This window comes from Berghia stephanieae, chromosome 3 (assembly GCF_034508935.2).
Source record: "Berghia stephanieae isolate SIO BIC M18660-M18661 chromosome 3, UCSD_Bste_1.3, whole genome shotgun sequence".
In the NCBI taxonomy this organism is placed as follows: domain Eukaryota; kingdom Metazoa; phylum Mollusca; class Gastropoda; order Nudibranchia; family Aeolidiidae; genus Berghia; species Berghia stephanieae.
This window is the reverse complement of record NC_088362.1, coordinates 717,988-738,742: the sequence shown is the minus strand read 5'-3', so window position 1 is coordinate 738,742 and position 20,755 is coordinate 717,988. Positions and strand designations below refer to the sequence as shown.

Genomic DNA, 20,755 nt, shown 5'->3' with positions numbered 1-20,755 from the left:
TGTGATTTGATTCATATCGACGTGTGATTTGATTCATATCGACGTGTGATTTGATTCATATCGACGTGTGATTTGATTCATATTGACGTGTGATTTGATTCATATCGACGTGTGATTTGATTCATATCGACGTGTGATTTGATTCATATCGACGTGTGATTGATTCATATCGACGTGTGATTTGATTCATATCGACGTGTGATTTGATTCATATCGACGTGTGATTTGATTCATATCGACGTGTGATTTGATTCATATCGACGTGTGATTTGATTCATATCGACGTGTGATTTGATTCATATCGACGTGTGATTTGATTCATATCGACGTGTGATTTGATTCATATCGACGTGTGATTTGATTCATATCGACGTGTGATTTGATTCATATCGACGTGTGATTTGATTCATATCGACGTGTGATTTGATTCATATCGACGTGTGATTTGATTCATATCGACGTGTGATTTGATTCATATCGACGTGTGATTTGATTCATATCGACGTGTGATTTGATTCATATCGACGTGTGATTTGATTCATATCGACGTGTGATTTGATTCATATCGACGTGTGATTTGATTCATATCGACGTGTGATTTGATTCATATCGACGTGTGATTTGATTCATATCGACGTGTGATTTGATTCATATCGACGTGTGATTTGATTCATATCGACGTGTGATTTGATTCATATCGACGTGTGATTTGATTCATATCGACGTGTGATGTGCTGCTTGTGATTCATTTTCTACGTCAGCGACAACTTTAATCCCAGTTTCTAAATGTGTCCTGTGTGTACTTACTAGTGTATGTCTACTTTATTTTTGTATCAAATGTGTGAAGGAAAGATAGAAGATGAAATTGTAAACTGTGGACCGATCCTCAAACAACAGTGGCTACTACAGAATGATGATGATGATGACGTACAATAGTAAATAATGAATTTATATAGCGCCTACACATGATGTACAATATACAGAATTCAAAACTTATATTTATGATTATAACAGGTATTCCAAACCCAAAATTAAATCATTTTCATATAACGGTATCAGAGAGATGATTTACAAGGAAAAAAAATATCAACCTTCAAAAAAGGTACTAGACATTTGACTGTCTCCCTCCCAGCTAAGGATCCCAGCCGGGACAAGGAAATAAATTAAGCAATATTAATCCATAATAAAGACAGAGCAACAGGAAAAGGGAAAACAGATATGGGGGGAAAGAAGACACAGTAAGTGAGCTCCTGCTCATCCAATGTGATTATATTTGCAGGGCGACAAATTCAGGGTCTTGTGAGCATTATTTAGAAAGAATCCTTACAAAATAATAATACTAATAATAATTATACTAATAATAATAATAATAATAATCCTCTGATCTAGTGAAAACATTTTGAGAGCATTCTCTATCTACTTTTTTTTTAGTCTTGTAGAGTTTATAAATTTCCTTAGTTTCTTATTTTCGAATACGTTTTGCAAGGATCAAGAAAGATATCTGTATCTGAAGCAATCCCAGAACTCCCTGTACAAGTCCTGTCAATAGACAATAAATAATAAGACAACATCCCACTAAAATTGTCCTCCTATGGACAGGACGTCAAAGCAGATATCACACACTCTCACAGGTTTGGATAAACTAAATTTGACAATGGGCATGTCTTTGCTGGAACATTTGGAGCAGAGCAGACGTCCACAATGGCGACTGAAAAGGGAGATAACATAAAAAATTAGTATTAGTCATGGAACTGTATTTCATTGTTTAATTCATTTACATGCACATCCCATTCTTTAAAGGGGAAAAAAAAAAGCAAAACACGATTCTAGACTGCTATTGTGAGGCCTGTAAATCGTCTTGTCCAAAATTGTCTGAAAGGGTCGGTTTGGGTATTTTCTAAATAAAAATTAAATTACCTATATTGGGCGGCTTTAATCATTCTGTATCGTCATCATAGGTTAAAAAACAACATATTTGGTGAAAATATAAATCATCTGTGTTGATAGCCGTTTTGCGATCTAATTTGGGGGTCTGGCATCAACAAATATAACAATCTTGTGGCAAACGTTCCATAAAAATGGAAAAATTAAAATGACTTTACAAGGGGTGACTTTTATCCCTCCTGATGAGGGATTGGGTTTTAGGAATTCGGTTTGAATGTGAGTTGGACAACTGGCACAAGAGGAAGAGCCAACACGAGCCCAATGAATTAGAGTGAGAGGCAGTTGCAGATAATAACAGCAAAGAGGAAAATCCCTTTGACAGTTATATTCATGCTGTAGACAAACTAAAATAGTGCCACGAGATGGTTTGAGTAATCATCCAGTTTGAGTTTCCGTTTTTTCTTCTTTCTTTGTTTTTTCCAGTGGGAGAAAATTTCTTTAAGTTAATTTTATCTACGACATTTCCTGTGGTAGAAAAGTATCGGGTCGTCGTATTTCAGACAATTGTCTGAAAATTTACAGGCCTGAACTTTATAGCACACGAAACATGCTCAAACTCAAAGCACTTTACAAAGGGGGCAAATGGTTTTTGGTTTTTGTGGACAAAAGAAGAAATAACTGTGCTGTCCCTGTGCTGCATTATAGGTGGCTGGTGCCAAGATTTAGCTACAAATATTCTTATGCACAGAGTTTCAAGAGCAGAAACAATCATCTGACATACCAATGATGCTTCCTGGTTTTGATACCAAACTTGGTGCCACACTCCAAACAGACTTCGCCCTCAGTCCATGGAGGTTCCTTGGACAGCATATCTAGATTGAGATTGGTTGAATAGAAAAATTAAAAACCAAAACATCTATATCCATAAGAATGTTGAATTATATATGCAAAAATAAAACACTTGTTTAAAACAATTGGGGATTCTTTATGTACAGCAAAAATATATCAGTGGCTTAACCTAAATTCAACTTGAATTCCTTCCTCCAAATATTCAACCGATGGATCAAGCCATCATAAGAAACCTGAAATGCCACTAGCACCCTCTTCTCAATACAATGATAGTCGTCAGTGAACTGAATGCTGATGAGGCAAAGAAAGCATCAGATATTTTACTGAAAGTCAAAGTTCTCCGTGCCCTATGTGTTCTTTTGATGCGTGGAATCATGTGTAACTGTCAACGATTTCAAACTGTTTGTGAAAAACGAGATTTTCTACTGGAAATCCACCAAAGGGAACTTGATGAATCCGTGCCTGTGTTAGTGTTAGGCCCAGAAAATATGAACACAGAACAATTTGAGGAATTTATTGACATTGATAAATACCTTGAGACAACGAGCGTGATTAGTGCAGTGAGTTAGTGAAGTGTGTTCAGGATAGAAAACGACCTTGTCTTATAGATGTAGAGGATGAAGAAGAAGAAGAGGAGGTTGTACAAATGTTATAAAAAATAAAAACTTTGATTAGATCTTAAAAAAGAAATCAAATCTCTATGAAAAAAAACACTTAACCTGTTTTGAGCGACAGTAAGAAATCTATTAAACATTTAAAGTTATGATCCCTGCTTATCGTATTTCACAACTTGTGTGTGAAAATAGATATTTGTAAAGGAATTTCAAAAACAAAACAAAAGTTTCTTCAATTAAATAAATTAATCAGTAAAAAAATTGCACCATTATTTAGAATGACCAGATTCAATAGTTGCCATTGTATTCAAACGGCCATCACGATTCTATAATGCCTCAATCCCATTCATGTCAAGTCACATGACTTAACTCACTCAATCCTAGAGATTTTTGCAACTGTTCAAAATTTTGAAAAAATGTATTAAAACTGAGCATTTACATAGATAGTTTTATTCAACTACCATTAACATGTAAAAACTAAAAACATTAGCTTTGATACTATAATTTGTCTCAGAAAAATGTAATAAATAGGCATGGGGTAAAAGTAACCCCGGGTATACTACGGATATAGTCGGTGTTAGGGTTGAGTGAGTTAAAGATGGTACAATTTGATTTGAGTTTACCCATACAAGATATCTCACCAGAGAACCATTTTCAATACGAGAACAGTCACAGTAACAGCAATGCCACACAAGCTTCAATAAATCCTTAATCAATAAAATCTGCATTGCTTCACTGATACTGATACAGCTCTCATGGTAAATAGTGTCATATCAGTTTTCAGGATAGTATAAAGCAACCCAGTCTGTCACGGGAAACACATCCATCATCTTACCCAGTAGTTTAAATAAAAGTTGTTTTGTGGCAACAGGAGCATTAAAGATACCCAGACCCTGCTTGTTGACCTGGCCAAGGCAAGCACCAGCTCGGACCATGGCACGGCACAGATTCCCGTTTCCATTCAAGTAGGCCAACAAGATGACTGTGGAAGGAAAAAGGCAAGACTGATAAGAAAGTCTGTCACTCACAATGTGACTGGAATCGAATATTGAAGATGATTGAATGCTTAGGCACCGTCTTTCATAGGCGACATGAATGGCCCTTCATAGAGCTGGTCTATTATTGACTTGATAGAGAGACAGACAGAGAGAGAGAGAGAGAGAGAGAGAGAGAGAGAGAGAGAGAGAGAGAGAGAGAGAGAGAGAGAGAGAGAGAGGGGGAGGGGGTTGGGAGAGACAAAGAGAGGAAGGAGAGAGGGAGGAGGAGATGCAGGAATGGTGATGGGAGGAGGAGGGGAATAAATCAAAGAGATTTCGAAAACAAGCGTACAGCAACTTAAATTAAGCAAAGTACCGAGTTTTTAAACTGATGACTCACCCCCCCCCCCCCCTCCCCTCTCATGACAAGAACAATAAAAACCCAATACCAAAAGGCAATCAGAATATTTACAGATGATAAGAATGAACTGGTACAAAACCTCACCAGTGTTTCCTTCATTGTCTGGTTTGTCGATGGGATATTCTGGCATTGTCTCTCTAAACAATTCAAACATGGCCGCCGCGTTATCTTTGCCGTACTGACCCAGTAAGTGGAGTGGGTTTTGTCCCCTTGATTAAAAACAAAAAAAAAAATGAAAAGAGAATGAAATAAATGACCGAATACTTTGCAAGAAACTCAAATTGAGCTAAAGCAGAAAGTGGTCAGAGAGGAAAATCGTCTCAATCAAGTGTTGCCGTCCTCAAACTCCTAAACTTGCTGGTGCCTAGAATCAGGTCATAAGTGCTTGTCTACTTAGTCAGTGCAAGGGCTTGAACTCGGAACTCCAAGATCAGAATTTTAATCATGCTTATTTATGCATCTTAACTATTACTTATATTTACATTTAATCTTTTTTTTTGTTTTTGTTTATTTATTTCATAATCCAACATATCAATACTGAAATGTAATCAGAAATTAGACTTTGACAACTCTACTGGAAAATCTCTGACGCCACAAGAATTTTGGCATCCGTCGCTGAGCAATTTCACCAAAGTTTGAACAAAGACAACAACACACACACATTGATGTAGTCAAAACAAATGTGAGAAAACGTTGGCGTGAATCATTGACAAAAAGATAAATAGCAAATATGAAATAAATAGAACATGGAAGAATTTACAATTTATGTCCAATGATATAAGCTTTACTTTGCACTACAGGCGAAAGGCTAGTAACTCAGAATCTGGAATCTGGTCCTAAACGATCAGATCTCTAAAATTAAAATATGAATCCATTCAAACTAATATCTGTTTGTTTAAGGCAGCATTTACATTTCCTGCCGTAAAAATTAATACCGGACAAAAAACCACGCCCTAAGTCAAAGCATTTCAACAAAAGGCATGAAATCATTTTCTTACTTGACATTCACGGCTTCGGCATTCACATGAGACTCGGTGAGTAAAACTTTGACAGTGGCAAGATTTCCATTCATCACCGCTATATGCAAGGCTGGGAAAAAATAATATATCGTTGGAAAACAAAATCATTAAAAAAAAAAAGAATAAAAAGTGAGAATCATTTCTCTCTCAGTACGAACAACTTTTCTTGTCTTTGTAAAATGCCTGATTCAAACTGGCTTGATGATTTTTGTTTGAAGAATTTTCACTCATTTCAGCACCCGTAAAAGGAAGGTATCCGCATCAATAATGTATATGCTGCTGCTTGAAGATCGAAGAAATTAGAAAAGGGTTGCAAGTTACTCATATATGAGTCTGTGAAAACTAGTTTTATAATTTTTTAATTTTTCAGTAATTCTGTGGTCGATGATAAAAATTTTACATTCTCTGTACAGTTGTTATACTACTACTACTACTACCACCACCACCACCACCGCCGCCGCTGCCGCCACCACCACCACCACCACCACCATCATCATCATCATCATCATCATCAATATTATTATTATTATTATTATTATTATTATTATTATTATTATTATATATTATTATTATTATTATTATTATTATATATTATTATTATTATTATTATTATTATTATTATATTATTATTATTATTATTATCATTGTCATTATTATTATGATTAATATTATCATCATCATTATTATTTTTGTTCTTTTGTTATTCTTCTTACTGTCCATAATTAAATTTTGTAAGTTTCACAATCAGAAACAGAGAATGACTACATTCAAATAGGCTAAATATCTGTTGAAAAAAAATAAATTCAAATCAATGATTTAAACAACATGAAACCGTAAAAAAAAAACAAAAATATAAATCAAGGCCTTCATAAATAATAACGTTAATACAAATTCAATGTAAACATATTCTGATATCTTGACGATAAAGTCTCATAAAAGAAAATTAAAGAAAAAGATGAGTCTACTATCATTTCAACAATGAAATGTCTAATTCAGCTTCATCATAAACACCAGGCTATAACTGTGAAAAAAAAAAAATCACAATGCATCGTTAACACGATTCGCACATATAAACATTCAAGATAAATAAGAAGAAAAACGATAACTTAATAAAAAACCAAAATAGATATAAATATTTCAGTTTACCTTTCAACACATTAACATATAACAATTGCAAATTCATTGTAGGATCACAGTATAACTGTGTCCAAAAACAAAAATAGAAATAAATCTTTATAGAATGAAATTAAATTCAACAAATTCAATGGTGACAAATGTGATAATCGTGGTAATAAAAAACAAAAATAGAAATAAATCAATCCTATAAAATAAAAAAAATTCAAATCAATTCAATTGTAGAACAACCAGTGATAATGTGGTAATAAAACAAAATGAAATAATCAATCCTATAAAATAAAATAAAATTCAAATCAAATTCAATTGTAGAACAACCAGTGATAACTGTGGTAATAAAAAACAAAATTAGAAATAAATCAATCCTATAAAATAAAATAAAATTCAAATCAAATTCAATTGTAGAACAACCAGTGATAACTGTGGTAATAAAAACAAAAATAGAAATAAATCAATCCTATAAAATAAAATAAAATTCAAATCAAATTCAATTGTAGAACAACCAGTGATAACTGTGGTAATAAAAACAAAAATAGAAATAAATCAATCCTATAAAAATAAAATAAAATTCAAATCAAATTCAAATTGTAGAACAACCAGTGATAACGTGGTAATAAAAACAAAATAGAAATAATCAATCTATAAAATAAAATAAAATTCAAATCAAATTCATTGTAGAACAACCAGTGATAACTGTGGTAATAAAAACAAAATAGAAATAAATCAATCCATAAATAAAATAAAAATTCAAATCAAATTCAATGAGAACAACCAGTGATAACTGTGGTAATAAAAACAAAAATAGAAATAAATCATCTATAAAATAAAATAAAATTCAAATCAAATTCAATTGTAGAACAACCAGTGATAACTGTGGAATAAAACAAAATAGAAATAAATCAATCCTATAAAAAAAATAAAATTCAAATCAAATTCAATGTAGAACAACAGTGATAACTGTGGTAATAAAAACAAAATAGAAATAAATCAATCCTTAAAATAAAATAAAATTCAATCAAATTCAATGTAGAACAACCAGTGATAACTGTGGTAATAAAAACAAAAATAGAAATAAATCAATCTTAAAATAAAATAAAAATTCAAATCAAATTCAATTGTAGAACAACCAGTGAACTGTGAATAAAACAAAAATAGAAAAAACAATCTATAAAATAAAATAACAAATCAAATTAATGTAGAACAACATGAAACTGGTATAAAAACAAAATAGAAATAAATCAATCCTATAAAATAAAATAAATTCAAATCAAATTCAATTGTAACAACCAGTGATAACTGTGGTAATAAAACAAAATAAAATAAATCAATCCTAAAATAAATAAATTCAATCAATTCATGTAGAAACACAGTGATAACTGTGGTATAAAAACAAATAGAAATAAATCAATCCTATAAAAAATAAAATTCAATCAATTCAATTGTAGAACAACCAGTGATAACTTGGTAATAAAAACAAAATAGAAATAATCATCTATAAATAAAATAAAATTCAAATCAAATTCAATTGTAGAACAACAGTGAAACTGTGGTATAAAAACAAAAATAGAAATAAATCATCTATAAAATAAAATAAAATTCAATCAAATTCAATTGTAGAACAACAGTGATAACTGTGGTAATAAAAACAAAAATAGAAATAAATCAATCCTATAAAATAAATATAAATTCAAATCAAATTCAATTGTAGAACAACAGTGATAACTGTGGTAATAAAAACAAAAATAGAAATAAATCAATCTATAAAAATAAAATAAATTCAAATCAATTCAATTGTAGAAACAACAGTGATAACTGTGGTAATAAAAACAAAATAGAAATAAATCAATCCTATAAATAAAATAAAAATTCAAATCAAATTCAATGTAGAACAACAGTGATAACTGTGGTAATAAAAACAAAATAGAAATAAATCAATCCTATAAAATAAAATAAAATTCAAATCAAATTCAATTGTAGAACAACCAGTGATAACTGTGGTAATAAAAACAAAAATAGAAATAAATCAATCCTATAAATAAAATAAATTCAAATCAATTCAATTGTAGAACAACAGTGATACTGTGGTAATAAAAACAAAATAGAAATAAATCAATCCTATAAAATAAAATAAAATTCAAATCAAATTCAATTGTAGAACAACAGTGATAACTGTGGTAATAAAAACAAAAATAGAAATAAATCAATCCTATAAAATATAAATAAAATTCAAATCAAATTCAATTGTAGAACAACCAGTGATAACTGTGGTAATAAAAACAAAAATAGAAATAAATCAATCCTATAAAATAAAAATAAAATTCAAATCAAATTCAATTGTAGAACAACCAGTGATACTGTGGTAATAAAACAAAAATAGAATAAATCAATCCAAATAAAATAAAATAAAATTCAAATCAATTCAATTGTAGAACAACCAGTGATAACTGTGGTAATAAAAACAAAAATAAAAAATCAATCCTATAAAATAAAATAAAATTCAAATCAAATTCAATTGTAGAACAACCAGTGATAACTGTGGTAATAAAAACAAAATAGAAATAAATCAATCCTAAAAATAAATAAAATTCAAATCAAATTCAATTGTAGAACAACCATGATAACTGTGTAATAAAACAAAAATAGAAATAAATCAATCCTATAAAATAAAATAAAATTCAAATCAAATTCAATTGTAGAACAACAGTGATAACTGTGGTAATAAAAACAAAAATAGAAATAAATCATCCTATAAAAATAAAATAAAATTCAAATCAAATTCAATTGTAGAACAACCAGTGATAACTGTGGTAATAAAAACAAAAATAGAAATAAATCAATCCTATAAAATAAAATAAAATTCAAATCAAATTCAATGTAGAACAACCAGTGATAACTGTGTAATAAAAAACAAAAATAGAAAATAAATCAATCCTATAAAATAAAATAAATTCAAATCAAATTCAATTGTAGAACAACCAGTGATAACTGTGGTAATAAAACAAAAATAGAAATAAATCAATCCTATAAAATAAAATAAAATTCAAATCAAATTCAATTGTAGAACAACCAGTGATAACTGTGGTAATAAAAACAAAAATAGAAATAAATCAATCCTATAAAATAAAATAAAATCAAATCAAATTCAATTGTAGAACAACCAACTGTGTAATTAAAAAAAAAATAGAAATAAATCATCTATAAATAAAATAAAATTCAAATCAAATTCAATTGTAGAACAACCATGATAACTGTGGTAATAAAAACAAAATAAAATAAATCAATCCTATAAAATAAAATAAAATTCAAATCAAATTCAATTGTAGAACAACCATGATAACTGTGGTATAAAAACAAAATAGAAATAAATCATCCTATAAAATAAAATAAAATTCAAATCAAATTCAATTGTAGAACAACCAGTGTAACTGTGGTAATAAAACAAAAATAGAAATAAATCAATCCTATAAAATAAAATAAAATTCAAATCAAATCATGTAAACAACCGTGATAACTGTGGTAAAAAAACAAAAATAGAAATAAATCAATCCTATAAAAATAAAATTCAATCAATTCAATTGTAGAACACCATGATAACTGTGGTAAAAAACAAAAATAGAATAAATCAATCCTATAAAATAAAATAAAATTCAAATCAAATCAATGTAGAACAACCGTGATAACTGTGGTAATAAAACAAAATAAAATAAATCATCTATAAAATAAATAAAATTCAATCAAATTCAATTGTAGAACAACAGTGAACGGGTATAAAAACAAAAATAGAAATAAATCAATCCTATAAAATAAAATAAAATTCAAATCAAATTCAATTGTAGAAACCAGTGATACTGTGTAATAAAACAAAATAGAAATAAATCAATCCTATAAAATAAAATAAAATCAAATCAATTCAATTGTAGAACACGTGAACTGTGGTATAAAAACAAAAATAGAAATAAATCATCCTAAAATAAAATAAAATTCAAATCAAATTCAATTGTAGAACAACCAGTGTAACTGTGGTAATAAAAACAAAAATAGAATAATCAATCCTATAAAATAAATAAAATTCAAATCAAATTCAATTGTAGACAACCAGTGATACTGTGTAATAAAAACAAAAAAGAAATAAATCAATCCTATAAAATAAAATAAAATTCAAACAAATTCAATGTAGAACAACCAGATAACTGTGGTAATAAAACAAAAATAAAATAAATCAATCCTATAAATAAAATAAAATTCAAATCAATTCAATGACTGTGGTAATAAAACAAAAATAGAAATAATCAACTAAAAAAAAAAAATTCAAATCAATTCTTTAGAACACCATGTAACGTGGTAAAAAAACAAAAATAGAATAAATCAATCTATAAAATAAAATAAAATTCAAATCAAATTCATTGTAGAACAACCAGTGATAACTGGGTAATAAAACAAAATAGAAATAAATCAATCCTATAAATAAATAAAATTCAAATCAAATTCAATTGTAGAACAACCGTGATAACTGTGTAATAAAACAAAATAAAATAAATCAACTAAAAAATAAATAAAATTCAATCAATTCAATGTAACAACCATGATACTGTGGTATAAAAACAAAAATAGAATAAATCAATCCTATAAAATAAAATAAATTCAAATCAAATTCAATTGTAAACAACCAGTGATACTGTGGTAATAAAAACAAATAGAAATAAATCAATCATAAAAAAAATAAAATTCAACAAATCAATTGTAGACAACCGTGAAACTGTGGTATAAAAACAAAAGAATAAATCATCCTATAAAATAAATAAAATTCAATCAAATTCAATTGTAAACAACAGGTAATGTGTAATAAAAACAAATAGAAATAAATCATCCTAAATAAAATAAAATTCAATAAATTCATTGTAGACAACCGGAACGTGGTAAAAAAAAAAATAGAAAAAATCAATCTATAAAATAAATAAAATTCAAACAAATTCATGTAAACACATGATAGGGTAATAAAACAAAAAAAATAAATCATCTTAAATAATAAATTCAAATCAAATTATGTAGAACACCATATAACTGTGGTATAAAAACAAAAATAGAAATAATCATCTATAAATAAATAAAATTCAAATCAAATCAATTGTAGAACAACCATGATAACGTGGTAATAAAAACAAAATAGAAATAAATCATCCTATAAATAAAAAATCAAATCAAATTCAATTGTAGAACAACCAGTGTAACTTGTAATAAAAACAAATAGAAATAAATCATCCTATAAATAAATAAAATTCAATCAAATTCAATTGTAGAACAACCATGATACTGTGTAATAAAACAAAATAGAATAAATCAATCCTAAATAAAATAAAATTCAATCAATTCAATTGTAGAACACCAGTGATAACTGTGGTAAAAACAAAAATAAAATAAATCAGTCTATAAAATAAAATAAATTCAAATCAATTCAATTGTAGAACAACCAGTGTACTGTGGTAATAAAAACAAATAAAAAAATCATCTATAAAATAAAAAAATTCAAATCAAATTCAATTGTAAACACCATGATAACTGTGTAAAAACAATAGAATAAATCATCCTATAAAAAAAATAAAATTCAAATCAATTCAATTGTAAAAACCGTGATAACTGTGTATAAAAACAAATAGAAATAAATATCATAAATAAAATAAAATTCAAATCAAATCAATTGTAGAACAACCAGAAACTGTGTAATAAAAACAAAAATAGAAATAAATCAATCTATAAAATAAAATAAATCAATCAAATCATTGTAGAACAACCAGTGATACTGTGTAAAAAACAAAATAGAAATAAATCATCCTATAAATAAAAAAAATTCAATCAATTCAATTTAGAACAACCAGTATAACGTGTAAAAAAACAAAAAAAAATAAATCAATCCTATAAAATAAAATAAAATTCAAATCAAATTCAATTGTAGAACAACCAGTGATAACTGTGGTAAAAAAAAAAAATAGAAATAAATCAATCCTATAAATAAAATAAAATTCAAATCAAATTCAATTGTAGAACAACCAGTGATAACTGTGTATAAAAACAAAATAAAATAATCAATCCTATAAAATAAATAAAATTCAAATCAATTCAATTGTAGAACAACCATGATAACTTGGTAATAAAAACAAAATAAAATAAATCATCCTATAAATAAAATAAAATTCAAATCAAATTCAATTGTAGAACAACCAGTGATAACTGTGGTATAAAAACAAAATAGAAATAAATCAATCCTATAAAATAAAATAAAATTCAAATCAAATTCAATTGTAAACAACAGTGATAACTGTGGTAATAAAACAAATAGAAATAAATCATCTATAAAAATAAAATCAAATCAAATTCAATTGTAGAACAACCATGATAACTGTGGTAATAAAAACAAAATAGAAATAATCATCCTATAAAATAAAATAAATTCAAATCAAATTCAATTGTAGAACAACCAGTGATAACTGTGGTAATAAAAAAAAATAGAAATAAATCATCCTATAAAATAAAATAAATTCAAATCAAATTCAATTGTAGAAAACCAGTGATAACGTGGTAATAAAAACAAATAGAAATAAATCATCCTATAAAATAAAATAAAATTCAAATCAAATTCAATTGTAGAACAACCAGTGATAACTGTGGTAAAAAACAAAAATAGAAATAAATCAATCTATAAAATAAAATAAAATAAATCAAATTCAATTGTAACAAGTAACGTGAAAAAAAAAAATAAAAATATCAAATATAAAAATAATTTTAACAATGAATGATAATAAAAAATAAAATAACATCATAAAAATATAATAAATAAAAGATAATTAAAAAAAAATAATAATCATTTAAAAAATAATTAAAAAAATGAACACCATATATAATCAAAAATAATAAACACCTATAATAAAAAAATAAATAATCTAAAAATAATTGAATAAAATAGAAAATCTTATAAAAAAAATAAATATCAATATAACATAATTGAAAACAATGAAAAACAAAAAAAAATAAATAAATAATAATAAACACAGTAGTGAAATAAAAACAAAAAAAAAATACTTAAATAAAAAATCAATCAATTAAACCAGTGAACGGTAATAAAAACAAATAGATAAAAATCATAATAAATAAAAATCATTATTAGAAACAAATGAAAAACAAAAAAATAAAATCATAATAATAACATAATTGTATAACAATAATAATAAAAAAATAAATAATCAATCATATAAATAAATAAAACAATGAAAACATTAAATATAACAAAATAGAAAATATCTTAAAAAAAAATAAATCAATCATTAAAATAAATTAAAAAAAAAAGATAATTTAAAAAAAAATAAAAACATAAATAACAATAATGTGAAAACAAAAAAAAAAACATTATAAATAAAATAAAATCATTATGTAAACAACGTGATAACTGGGTAATAAAAAAATAAAAATCATCCTATAATAAAAAATAAATAATAAGTAAAATCTGTAACTATAAAAAAAAAAATAATTAAAAAAAATAAAAATATAATTGTAGAACAACCATGATAACTTGGTAATAAAAACAAAAATAGAAATAAATCAATCTTAAATAAAATAAAATTCAAATCAAATTCAATTGTAGAACAACCAGTGATAACTGTGGTAATAAAAACAAAAATAGAAATAAATCTGTCCTATAAAATAAAATAAAATTCAAATCAAATTCAATTGTAGAACAACCAGTGATAACTGTGGTAATAAAAACAAAAATAGAAATAAATCATCCTATAAAATAAAATAAAATTCAAATCAAATTCAATTGTAGAACAACCAGTGATAACTGTGGTAATAAAAACAAAAATAGAAATAAATCAATCCTATAAAATAAAATAAAATTCAAATCAAATTCAATTGTAGAACAACCAGTGATAACTGTGGTAATAAAAACAAAAATAGAAATAAATCAATCTATAAAATAAAATAAAATTCAAATCAAATTCAATTGTAGAACAACCAGTGATAACTGTGGTAATAAAAACAAAAATAGAAATAAATCAATCCTATAAAATAAAATAAAATTCAAATCAAATTCAATTGTAGAACAACCAGTGATAACTGTGGTAATAAAAACAAAAATAGAAATAAATCAATCCTATAAAATAAAATAAAATTCAAATCAAATTCAATTGTAGAACAACCAGTGATAACTGTGGTAATAAAAACAAAAATAGAAATAAATCAATCCTATAAAATAAAATAAAATTCAAATCAAATTCAATTGTAGAACAACCAGTGATAACTGTGGTAATAAAAACAAAAATAGAAATAAATCATCCTATAAAATAAAATAAAATTCAAATCAAATTCAATTGTAGAACAACCAGTGATAACTGTGGTAATAAAAACAAAAATAGAAATAAATCAGTCCTATAAAATAAAATAAAATTCAAATCAAATTCAATTGTAGAACAACCAGTGATAACTGTGGTAATAAAAACAGAAATAGAAATAAATCAGTCCTATAAAATAAAATAAAATTCAAATCAAATTCAATTGTAGAACAACCAGTGATAACTGTGGTAATAAAAACAAAAATAGAAATAAATCAGTCCTATAAAATAAAATAAAATTCAAATCAAATTCAATTGTAGAACAACCAGTGATAACTGTGGTAATAAAATACAAAAATAGAAATAAATCATCCTATAAAATAAAATAAAATTCAAATCAAATTCAATTGTAGAACAACCAGTGATAACTGTGGTAATAAAACAAAAATAGAAATAAATCAATCCTATAAAATAAAATAAAATTCAAATCAAATTCAATTGTAGAACAACCAGTGATAACTGTGGTAATAAAAACAAAAATAGAAATAAATCAATCCTATAAAATAAAATAAAATTCAAATCAAATTCAATTGTAGAACAACCAGTGATAACTGTGGTAATAAAAACAAAAATAGAAATAAATCAATCCTATAAAATAAAATAAAATTCAAATCAAATTCAATTGTAGAACAACCAGTGATAACTGTGGTAATAAAAACAAAAATAGAAATAAATCAATCCTATAAAATAAAATAAAATTCAAATCAAATTCAATTGTAGAACAACCAGTGATAACTGTGGTAATAAAAACAGAAATAGAAATAAATCAGTCCTATAAAATAAAATAAAATTCAAATCAAATTCAATTGTAGAACAACCAGTGATAAATAAAAACAGAAATAGAAGATAATTGGGTTTAGAAATGTTGACAGTTGTTAGTTGTTTAGAGTAATAAAAACACACCACACCTACCAGATTGCGGACAATAATCTCAGATCCTGATAAAACTGCCAGATGAAGAGGGGTCAGATTCTGACTGTCTTGTGTGCGAGAATTGACATTGGCGCGTACACTCAGAAGGAACAGGACACTCTCGATATCTGTCCTCTGGATTGCAGTGTGGAGGAAATTTTTACCTCGACTGTCCACCTGGATGAATTTCAATAAGCTTTGGTTACCACAGAGGGGCGGGGGGTGGTCGCTGGGAGTTCAGGGATTTTATATTATATCCCTAAAAATGACAATGGTAGAAGAACTTAAATCATTCACAAACTTGAATGCACAAAAGCTAACAGAAACAAAAAGACATAAATGTGAACAAGACATTTCATGATGAATAAAAACAGCTCCTAAATCCATGATTTCATCAAATGAAAAAAAAAAAAAAAAAAAGAGAGTTTAAAAACAGACTTGATTTTTGTATTTAGTTGGGACAGTCTCGATTTTTAAATGAAAATTTGAAGTCACAATTTCTAAAAAAAAAGGTTATTTTTAGCTCTCTCTCTCTCTCTCTCTCTCTCTCTCTCTCTCTCTCTCTCTCTCCTGTGGTCACAAAGGTACCACGAACGGTAAATCTTTATCTATTTCTTTCAATGTCTCCTTCCCTCCAATCCCACCTCTGACTCTCTCTTTCCTTCACTCCCCGCTTGTTTCATTCTCTCTCCTCCATCATCATCTCTCTCTCTCTCTCTCTCTCTCTCTCATCATCATCATCATGTTTTATTTTACCAATTCAGCAGCAGTTGGTTCCCGACTGAGAATGGCTTGAGCCGCTTTGTTGTCTTTCTTCATCATGGCTGCAGCGAACGGACTAAATCCCTGCTTGTCTCTCAGGGAAAGGTTGAGGGATGGGTGGGACAGGAGCAGGGAAATGATGACAGGAAACTGGTTCTCTATGGCGACTTGAAGGGGAGTTTTACCATCTTTGTCCTACGTGGATTACATAAAGGGATAGAAAGACATCTTGACATTATAATTATAAAAGCAAATCATCTTAGAATCATCTACAAATCATCATTGCCTTTTTCACCCTGGGTAAGGGTATAGGCCACAGACAAACAGTTTCCATCCTTCTCTATCCTGAGCTAACTTTTTTTTATCTTATTCCATGTCTTACCACTTCTCTGTATATAATCCTTTTTTTAGCTTGGGTGACCGAAGAATTTTTGGAATGACAGAATTTATGAAGGACATCTACAAATATCCCTTACTTAAAGATTTTAAAAATTCCTTTAGGTTCCTTTCATTTCTGCTTCTGTTATTTTTCCTTTTGTTTTAAGGGTTTTAAAGCACTTGTGACACATTTAAGTCATTGCATCACTTAGTAAATAATAGGAAAATTGCATAAGCAAAAAAAAATCTAGATTTACAATTAAAGTAGTAGTAGTAGTAGTAGTAGTAGTAGTAGTAGTAGTAGTAGTAGTAGTAGTAGTAGTAGTAGTAGTAATAGTAGTAGTAGTAGTAAGCTTCGCAGTCCGAATGACGCTTGCTGAGAATTGTGTGATTCAGTCATGGTTGATTAGTATAGCTGCTCTCTCCATCCATGTTGTTAATTGTTTCCATTGGTCACGGTCCTGGGCCAGTATTAAACTGGAAAGGAGATTCCCTATTGGCTCATCGTACAAACGTATGGACGTCTAGCATAATTAGAACTGAAATAGACGATTGCTAAGACAATGTATTCAACTTTTTCTTTAAGATCGATGATGTATAACTTTTTCATATTGTCTTTTTTTAAAGCTGGGTGTAAAAGGATTTGAGCAAAAAACGCTTCTAGCCACAAAAATTATTCATTTTTCTCCTTGTTTTTGTAATGATTTTAGGCAATTCCATCAAAAACCAACCTGAGAATTGACGTCTGCATTGTGTTCCATCAGACACTGGACAACAGTCTCCAATCCCCAAGCACAGGCCATGTGTAAGGGTCCTTGGCCATCACTGAAAAAATATCAGAATGATCTTTGAACATTTCACTTTCTTATTGGAATTGCATTAAATCAGAGTTTAAAAGGAAAGGAATTTATACTTAATACTATTCAGTCTTAAATCTGTTTCTGTAAAAGAGTAGAGTTATAGGTTTGAATGACTGGTGTTCAAACGATGAAAATGTGTGCAAAGCGATGAACACATAAGGAAAAGTGTGCGAAGGGTATTTTTGGGGGAAGAAAAAAACTGTAATGTGACTATTTATAAATAACTCTAGTAGAAAGTAATCGCATTCAGAATAAAGACTACTTAATGGGCTTCAAAACAGTGAAAATACAGAGAAGACAATGAATTAGTGACAACGTTCCACTTACTCCCAATCTCCAGTCCTCTGTCCTCCAGGCAAAGCCCTCCTTGGACTATTCTTGTCACATCCACTGTTGATGGAATTGGATTTGTAGGACGGAACATTTGTAACATTAGAATGATTAGGTTCATACCACTATTATTGAACAACTTTTCAAAATGATATAAGCGTTTTCTATTACGCAATCAAGACCCATATTTTAATTTCCTCAATTACAGATGAAAACTTGTTTGCGTTAATTTACTTCTTTTGTTGTTGTTTTGTTTTCTTTGTTTTGTTTACAGTAACAAATGACATTTCATACCAAATACTTACTTATCTTAAGACTGACTGTTGTGGATCAAATTAAAAACTTTTGTTAGTGTGACTATTCCTACATCGTCCAGTGCATCCAAAAGCTCAACTGAAAGGCTATCCTGTCTACACCTTTTCCTTTTATCCCTATCATCGTCTGCAAAAAAAAAGATTTTCAACTTTGCCCATTCATTTACTTCAGTCATTTTAAAAATAATAAAAATAAAACTCAATATATCAACAAGTATGGCCTCAATATTTCCCACCAAAGCACCCTAAAGGTTGGTAGGCAATCCACAAACCTTTGAATCAGGAAACAGGCTACAGACTCGTTGTTCTGGTCCAAGGCCCGATGCAGCAACGTTTGTTCACAGCCCTCAGACCCTTCTGACCACAGATTCACATCACAGCCATATTTTACCTAAGGTGATAAAGGATCAAAACAAATCATTTGACCAAAGCAAAAATTCCACCAATAAAATTATTTTGAAATCTGTCATAGTCATTGACAGAAGAAGTACAAAGAATTCGGTTAAATGTTGAGAAATAAAATCACAGTTTTCTCTTCCTTGTGAATGATAATTTTGTTCTTTTTTTTTTTTTAAACCGAAAAATCGAACCAAATACAGACATGAATATGAAAGAAAGAAAAATATTTGGTACAACAAGAATGAATAAATAAATAAACTCAGAATATTGTCTAACAGACAATGGAAAAAGGTAGACAGTTTTGATTCAATGAAAACTGTTTGAGCTCAAATGGTCAAAATATAGAATGGAAAAATGGAGGAGTAAAAGATCAAAATGACTTGGAAAAACAAAGAAAAAACACAAAAAAACAACAAAACAAAACAAAATAAATAACAAAAGATACAAAACAAAATAAACAACAAAGACAAAACCAAAAAGCAACATAATATACAAAACGAATGATAATGATCTATTTATTCACCAGTGTATGTGCAATATCCTCCTGCCCCGAGTCTAGTGCTTGCCACAAAGGGCAGTTACCCTCTCCATCCATGGCATCCTTATTCACTCCCCTTTCACACAACGCCTCCACAACCAACGGTAAGTGTCGCCCTATAGCATGCTGGATGGCCGTCTGCTGGTCAGGTGTGCTGAAGGGATCAGAAAAAATACATTATAATGGAGGGAAATACAAATTAGCTTGAAGCACGGAGAAGAAGACAATAACAAAAATAAATAAATTTTTAATGTGAACAAAGAAAGACAGGGGTACAAGACACTTCAGAGCTCAACGGAGAGTTTATCCCAGATTCTGTCACAGATAGTCAAAGATCTGTTGCTTAGGAGCACAATGGATAGAATACTCAACTTACATTCAAATTGACCGACTTAAACTTCACATCAAAACTTTTTGTCTCCTTTATTTTCTCAATAGAGTTTATAAATTTGGTCTTGTGGAAAATATGTTGTGAAAGACTCGGTAAAATCCAATCCAAATTGATCGGATGGCAGCAACTGTCACAATTCAAACAATCCAAATTGATCAGATGGCAGCAACCGTCACAATTCAAACAATCCAAATTGATCGGATGGCAGCAACTGTCACAATTCAAACAATCCAAATTGATCGGATGGCAGCAACTGTCACAATTCAAACAATCCAAATTGATCGGATGGCAGCAACTGTCACAATTCAAACAATCCAAATTGATCGGATGGCAGCAACTGTCACAATTCAAACAATCCAAATTGATCGGATGGCAGCAACTGTCACAATTCAAACAATCCAAATTGATCGGATGGCAGCAACTGTCACAATTCAAACAATCCAAATTGATCGGATGGCAGCAACTGTCACAATTCAAACAATCCAAATTGATCGGATGGCAGCAACTGTCACAATTCAAACAATCCAAATTGATCGGATGGCAGCAACTGTCACAATTCAAACAATCCAAATTGATCGGATGGCAGCAACTG

At 28.5% G+C, this 20,755-nt stretch overlaps 1 protein-coding gene across 1 annotated transcript in view; it reads right to left on the bottom strand.

Annotated features, from left to right (window-relative positions):
- Positions 1-1,458: 1,458 nt before the first annotated feature.
- Positions 1,459-20,755, bottom strand: part of LOC144966942 (rabankyrin-5-like) — a 37,303-nt gene continuing 18,006 nt past the window's right edge. The window contains exons 15-26 of the mRNA XM_078903637.1: positions 19,758-19,926; positions 19,108-19,226; positions 18,519-18,581; positions 18,063-18,156; positions 16,948-17,148; positions 16,192-16,368; positions 6,911-6,965; positions 5,744-5,834; positions 4,830-4,954; positions 4,183-4,329; positions 2,666-2,756; positions 1,459-1,708 (exon numbers count right to left, since the gene is read on the bottom strand). Of these exons, the coding sequence (XP_078759763.1) occupies positions 1,576-1,708; positions 2,666-2,756; positions 4,183-4,329; positions 4,830-4,954; positions 5,744-5,834; positions 6,911-6,965; positions 16,192-16,368; positions 16,948-17,148; positions 18,063-18,156; positions 18,519-18,581; positions 19,108-19,226; positions 19,758-19,926 (1,465 nt within the window). The 3' untranslated portion in view covers positions 1,459-1,575. The remainder of the gene's footprint in view (positions 1,709-2,665; positions 2,757-4,182; positions 4,330-4,829; positions 4,955-5,743; positions 5,835-6,910; positions 6,966-16,191; positions 16,369-16,947; positions 17,149-18,062; positions 18,157-18,518; positions 18,582-19,107; positions 19,227-19,757; positions 19,927-20,755) is intronic.